Source organism: Perca fluviatilis, chromosome 4, assembly GCF_010015445.1.
Source record: "Perca fluviatilis chromosome 4, GENO_Pfluv_1.0, whole genome shotgun sequence".
Classification (NCBI taxonomy): domain Eukaryota; kingdom Metazoa; phylum Chordata; class Actinopteri; order Perciformes; family Percidae; genus Perca; species Perca fluviatilis.
The window spans coordinates 10983508-10990292 of record NC_053115.1 but is presented as its reverse complement, the minus strand read 5'-3'; the positions used below and the strand labels follow the sequence as shown (position 1 = coordinate 10990292).

The 6785-nt window shown below is 39.8% G+C and overlaps 1 protein-coding gene across 2 annotated transcripts; it reads left to right on the top strand.

The window, feature by feature from the left end:
- Positions 1 to 1573: 1573 nt before the first annotated feature.
- On the top strand, positions 1574 to 4719 carry LOC120557925 (transmembrane protein 233-like). Of its 2 annotated transcripts, none has more exons than XM_039798631.1 (4): positions 1574 to 1687; positions 1803 to 1993; positions 3405 to 3539; positions 4220 to 4719. In XM_039798631.1, the coding sequence occupies exons 2-4, from the start codon at positions 1808 to 1810 to the stop codon at positions 4229 to 4231; spliced, it is 333 nt and encodes a 110-aa protein (XP_039654565.1). In that variant the 5' UTR covers positions 1574 to 1687; positions 1803 to 1807; the 3' UTR covers positions 4232 to 4719. The 2 variants fall into 2 exon arrangements, with proteins under 2 accessions (XP_039654565.1, XP_039654566.1); XM_039798632.1 differs by having other exon boundaries at positions 1574 to 1711.
- The last annotated feature ends 2066 nt before the right edge of the window (positions 4720 to 6785 follow it).

The window sequence follows — 6785 nt, the reverse complement described above, 5'->3', positions numbered from 1 at the left end:
TGTAAAGTTGTGGGGCAAAAGTTCAATTTAATTGAACTTTGACCTAAATATTCTGACCTCCACATGGCACGTTCAATGGGAATCTGGCATTGAGATGGAGGTTAAGTTCATTGTGTGCATCTCTGAATTCCCAGTTAAAACTCTGTTCTCTTAATCATTGTAGGACCTGAGTAAAAATATCTGAAGCATGGCAAAAATATCTGTGAGGACACCAGATTAGAAAACTAATATTTTGTTCATCAACACTCGGCAGAATCCTAGTGAAAAAAAGAAAGACGAAACGATTCCAAAACCTGATTTTGTCATCAGAGATCACTCACAACAAACATGTCACGAGAGGAAACATTTCAACCATATTGGATCCTTTTCTTGCTATAATATTTCTGAGGTGTTATGTGAAAAGCTACCTAAAGAAGATAAATGCCAAGAAGTTACAATGACGAGACATTCGAGATGTAGTAAATGTGCAAGGAGGACCTGTTTGCCATGTGCAGCTTGATCCTTTCAACAGTGTTTTCAACTTGGTACAGTAACATTCCTGACCCTTGTGTAGTCTAAAGCAGGGGTCTTCAACGTTTTTTAAGCCAAGGACCCCTTAACTAAAAGAGAGATGGAACAGGGACCCCCTACAGTGGTGTTTTCTATGATACGCAGGAATACGCAGTATACCCACTCCAGGATTTCCATATACCCACATAAAAATGCCCAATGACACGCAACGACATACTTTCCATTATATTTTTGATATATTTGTAATTGTCATCTGTGTTTTTCTTCTTCACATAGGCTAAATAAAGGTATTTCCACCGTAAATTGGTGCATAAAAGAGTATCCGAATACAGGAAATGAAGTCGTTGATGCTCAAAACTTCCCTGGGGAGGACAGCCAGATCCCCCACTATGATACGGCCCTCCCTCCCCCAAAGGCAGATTCTGGCCATATATATATATATATATATACAGTACACAATACCCACTACAATACATTAAACTACCCCACTGACCCCCTACTATGTATAGTGTATACAATGAAGTTGTATGATAAACTGGGCCTACAATACTGTGTAGGGCAGCCTAAAGCCTTTATACATACCTTTTTGCATAGAATACTAAGCTATTAAAATAGCCTAACTATTGTTTGCATGCTTTTATAAATCATGTTTTAATGTTAAACATACATGTGGCACAGTGAATCCTGCCTTAGTGACTACCTTACCTATAGGCCAGTAAGCAGTGGGGATTTATATTTGCTAATCTGTCGGACTTTTTAATTTTTTAATAAACTTTAAAAAATGAACAATAATCTGGAGGCCCCCCATGCACTGACTCTGAGGACCCCCTGTTAAGGATCCCTGCTGTAAAGGGTTTACTTTGTTAACAACATTCATAGAAGTTACATGGCACTGAACCGTTGACAGGGATCGTTTCCATGTATCAGCATGTTGTGTGTTTCTTTGAGATGAGATGCCAGCAGTGGTAAACAGAGTCGATCCCTCACACTTCATCTCAGGGCCATCAGTGTGCTGGATGGAGGCCAGCCGGGTTAGTGATCCCCTCCCACCTCTCCCCACAAACTTCACTATTTTCAGCTTTGACAGAGGACTACAAGCACCAGCAACAACATATCAGTCTTCTTATCAACTTCTGGTTTCAAACATTTTCTAGTTAAAATTTGGACTTCAACTCAAGTTGGATTTTTTTTGTCCTTTCAGGTTCTGGTTATTTGCAGCTTGTTTGTAACTTTTCACTGTTTCTAATTTTTGTGTTTCCCCCCCCCCCCTGACTGTGTTTCATTTCTGCCAGGTGCAATGGCTCTTGGAGTGCTTAATTCGCAAGTTAAAAATTCCCTGAGTGGGAGTGTATTTTTCGACCGTGGTTCTATAGAGGAACAGGCACCTCCACCTCCACTCCGCAGCTACCTTTGTTTGACTATTTTTACCTGCTTTTGTCCTGCATACCCCGTCAACATCGTTGCCCTGGTCTTCTCTATCATGGTAAGCATGGCATTTCCTGAATCATCTTACAGCAAACTGATGATATAAACATTCAGTTCGGCCAAACTGTTAACAATGTATTGTGTTTCCAGACTTGCAATCTGCCAGCAGGCATGCTTAGTGTTGTTTTACCAATATTATAAAAATAATATATACAATTTAACCATTAAAGCATGTGACCAGGTCCCAACACGTTAGACAGCTTTAGATGACACTTTAAAGTTTCTCAAATGTGTTTACGTTAAACAAATATTTAGCAAATCTTATGTTAAAAATTTCTACATTCAAATGTCTAAAAATGACTAGGCCTGTTATATATTTTCTTGAGTTGTGTTGCTTATACTTATACTTACTTATACTTATATTATCCCACATGTTTAACGATGTTTAAACACAACAGAGAATTCTGTAATTGTATCCAAACAGACCATTACATTTGGTTGCCTGCCAATGGCGTTATATAACCTATAAGCCACCTACACATACGCGATTTGCTCTCTGCGCACCGCTAGGTAGGGCGAGGAGCAAAGCGCAGCGCAGGTAAACGTCATGAAGGGTGGCAAGGAAGCTATTTCCCATTGCTAGGTAACGACATGCTGTTATCTCATTGGTTGCGCTTTCGAAAGGTCATAGGCTATTAGGTCACAGTTGAAATAATTTTAACTTTGAGCGCAGCGCAAAGCTGCAAATCCGAGCGGTGTGTGTCGCCGGGGGTAGCGCAGCGCACAGTTGTGCGGCACCGCTCTAATCGATCAACGGAACGGCCGGCGCAAAGCGGTTTTGCCGCCTATAATGTGTAGACGGCTTTAGTCTGTGTCCACGACGTTTAACTTGCGTGATTGCTCTCATTCTGCTGTAAATTCCGCTGGATGTCACTCTTTTCGGATGTCCCGTTACCTTTGTTTTGTAATTTCTAAACTTCGGTGGATTTCTGAGGACTACGGTTAACTGCTCCTCAGATCTCTGCAGGGTAAATCCAGACAGCTAGCTAGACTATCTGTCCAATCTGAGTTTTCTGTTGCACGACTAAAACAACCTTTTGAATATTTGCAGCGGCACAGTGGCTCCGCTCGGCGCCTGGCACCGCCCAAGACGATTGTGATTGGTTTAAAGAAATGACAATAAACCAGAGCACCTTTTTCTACCATCCCCGAATGCTATGTGGACTCGCCAGACCCTCCTCCGCAGCGCTGTGGAGGAAGGTCTGGCAATGCGAGACTATGTAACCTTTAACCCCTAGTTGCTCTAACACAGGAAACACCAGATGATACGTCAGAGAGTAATTGTAAATCATACAATGTCACAGAATTATAATCACTAACTGCAATACAGCTTTTTGTCCACCACACAGCATCATTGTTATTTTTTATTTGCAAAGTTTTATGTGCAACAGTGATTTTTGTATTCTCAGTCTAGGAACAGCTATGCTTATGGTGACTATGATGGGTCGAGGCGGCTGGGCAGGAACGCTCTCTATGTAGCTGTTGCCTCCATCATCATCGGCCTCCTCATCATCGCTATCTCCTGCATCGTTCATTTCACCACTGTAAGACACACTCCTGGGGTTGGCCAGCATGACAGTATATGTCATGACCATTACCATATGGTTATTATATCCACAAAACTACTATTACTGAGATAGAATATTGTATCCACCTACAAACACCTAATTCATTGTGATGTTTTTGAATTTCACAATGTCATTGTTAAGTCCTCTTGTTTGCTTAATTATACGGTAGAAACATATTTTAAGTATCTGTTTCCATAACCTCCCTTTGTGGTGCAAAGCTATGGAGACCCAAAATGTTCAATATTAAATAAATAAAATAATTCCTTAAATCATTTCAGAAATTATTGCATCTGTAGGATATATTTAAAAAAATGTATTCATGTGACAATTTATTTCATAATTACTTGTTTGTTTATTTAATATTGAACACTTTGGGGTTTCAGGCATTGTATTTTGTGTCAAATCTGCAATTGCGACATATGATGTAAAATGCAGCACGGAGGTGAAAGAGAAAAGTCTAATCGTATATGAAATCTGTATGATATAGTGCATTATTATGGGAGAACAAATATCATTATTATGTATAAATAAAAGTAAATTGTACATTTTATAATATGTCTCTGGCAGATTTGTCTACTCTGGGTAACTACCACTACATGCAATTTAAAAGATGTTATGTGATGTGAGTGTTCAATGTACTTCTGTTTGTGTTCCAGATGGATTTTTAATGTTGTGGAACGGGAGAGAGGGGGAGAAGAGAAATAAGACAGTTGAACAGGAAACTGTGGATGATGCCAATGAAAGGACTATGACTCGCCTCATGTTTACTTCAATGAGTACGTCACTTTCTCTCATGTTTACCATTCTTCATATGGACAATCAGGGATGATACAATGTGGTGAATGTGTTCATCAAAAAGGTAATTTACTACAAATGTGTAGTGAATCCATGGTCCACAGCAAGGTTTTGTTAGGCTGTGACCCTGAAGACCCTGTTGTTTTTTTGCTCAAAACATTGCTAGACCTAGATGATGACAGTAAATGGTCTACAACTTTATCAAAATACCCGCTTTATCCATGACAAAACCAAATGATGTTAAAGGTCCCATGGCATGAAAATTTCACTTTATGAGTTTTTTTAACATTAATATGCGTTCCCCCAGCCTGCCTATGGTCCCTCAGTGGCTAGAAATGGTGATAGGTGTAAACCGAGCCCTGGGTATCCTGCTCTGCCTTTGAGAAAATGAAAGCTCAGATGAGCCGATCTGGAATCTTCTCCTTATGAGGTCATAATGAGCAAGATTACCTCCCCTTTCTCTGCTTTGCCCGCCCATAGATATTTGGCTCACCCATGAGAGAGAGACATCATGGCTTTCAAACGAGCGAAGTGGCAGTTGGTCAAGGCCACAACCCCACCCTCCACCTTGCCCCCCGCCCCCTCTCTCCTCCTCAATAGCTAGAGACACAGAAAAGGCTCATCCTAAGGAAAGCTCATTGTGGGACTGGCTCTAGTGGCTGTAATTCTGCACCGAGGCTGAATTTCGGGAAAGAGACTTCAGATACAGTATTAGGGGACCACTAAGGTCTATAGAAAAGCATCCAAAGAGCACCATGTCATGGGACCTTTAATAAATGATATTCCAATATAAAAATAAACAATAATACCCACTTTCATTTCTGCCAATACTCTGATGTTCTTAAGATTGATTAAAAATGGGTGCAGAGCGCGCCCATACAGAGGTTTACTCCTCGATGCAGCGGGCCCAGGTTCGACTCCGACCTGCGGCCCTTCGCTGCATGTCATTCCCCCATCTCTCTCCCCTTTGATGTCCTTAGCTGTACTGTCAAATAAAGGCCTAAAAATGGCCAAAAAATAATCTTATTAGAAATATGTAGTACTGCCATTGATATTATTGATTATTGCTATTTTTGTGCTACAGCATTTATCTTCATTGTTATTATAATGTGTATGTCATAACTTTGGTATGTACAGTACGACATGGGAATCTTACTCACAGAGAAATTACAATGTTTTAATGCTCTTTAACAATAACAGCAAACTCCTTATTAATTAGTTCTGAACACATTTCTAGATCATTTCCTGCCGTACATCAAGATTGTGTCTAAGAATAACTGTATAAACAAACCTTCCTTTGTTTCCTTTTTTCCCATGTTTTACTGTAAAAGGGCAACCCAACCGATTTTATTATCAGTTGACATGTTGCAAAGAGCACTACTCCGCATGTGAAAACAGTTGTATAATGGGTTTTTAAAGTGAGACTATGTAACCTTTAAAGAGGAAATAACCCATTTTGGGGGCAGCAAGGGTCTAATAGAGTACTTATTTGCATTATGGGAATATATATATATATATCTCTTAGTGGGTTTTGAGCTTGACCGATTCTTGGGAATCGAAGTCACAGTAACTTATCCTTTACGGCTTCAGTTTTTAAAATCCTTTTGAAATCTGTCACTAACTAAATTGTTGAGGGGCCCCTTTAACAACGTACTTAAAAACAACTTCCCCTTTCTTGGCAACTGCAGTGAAAATGTCACACGTTTGATTATTTTCATCTTGCTAACGACAGAATTAAGCTATTCCTGCTGTCATGTTACCTGACTAGTGCCACACTGTTTCCTGTGTGGATTGCCATGTCATGGCTCCAGACTGTGCCACATTTGGCGTCAAAGCTATCATATAAAAGTAAACACAAACCAAAAGATCATATTACATGTCTTGAGATTCTCTACACCTGTTGCCTATTAGACCCCTCATACCCAACCTTTAAACCTTTAAATTATGTATAAGATTAGGATTTAAAAAGAAAAAAATTATTTTCAGAAACACACTCGGGCCTATTTAAAATATCTCTTTTTCACCCAAGTTAACTTAGAAACCTCCTTTGGACCTTGAAGTACCACCTGCCTTGCGGGGACATTTTCTTGTAGTTTGATATGTCATAGTATATCTCCAACTAAATATAGAAGATTCCCCCTCCGTGTTGCAGGTTGCCCAGCATGTCACGCAGTCAAGCTGAACTGACCCTGTTGCAAGGTAACTGAAACATATGTAAAGTGTCATAAAAGGTGGGAAATAAAGTGAAGATTCAGATGGGTTCAAGCAGGAGGGTCCTGAGCCTGTGTTACCATATCAATCTCACCTCAAACCTCTTTTATTGTTTCTATTTAATAACACTTTTGGGCTGTTTTCATGCATTTATTTTCACAGCTACAATGACAATTACAATGACCTTCATGGATATACAAATTAACACCTAGATGC

Excerpts from the sequence above, each read along its gene's own strand:
- LOC120557925 (XM_039798631.1), top strand. The coding sequence starts at position 1,808 with ATGGCTCTTGGAGTGCTTAATTCGCAAGTTAAAAATTCCCTGAGTGGG. Across the intron at positions 1,994-3,404 it reads CCCTGGTCTTCTCTATCATG|TCTAGGAACAGCTATGCTTA; the intron begins GTAAGCATGGCA and ends TTGTATTCTCAG.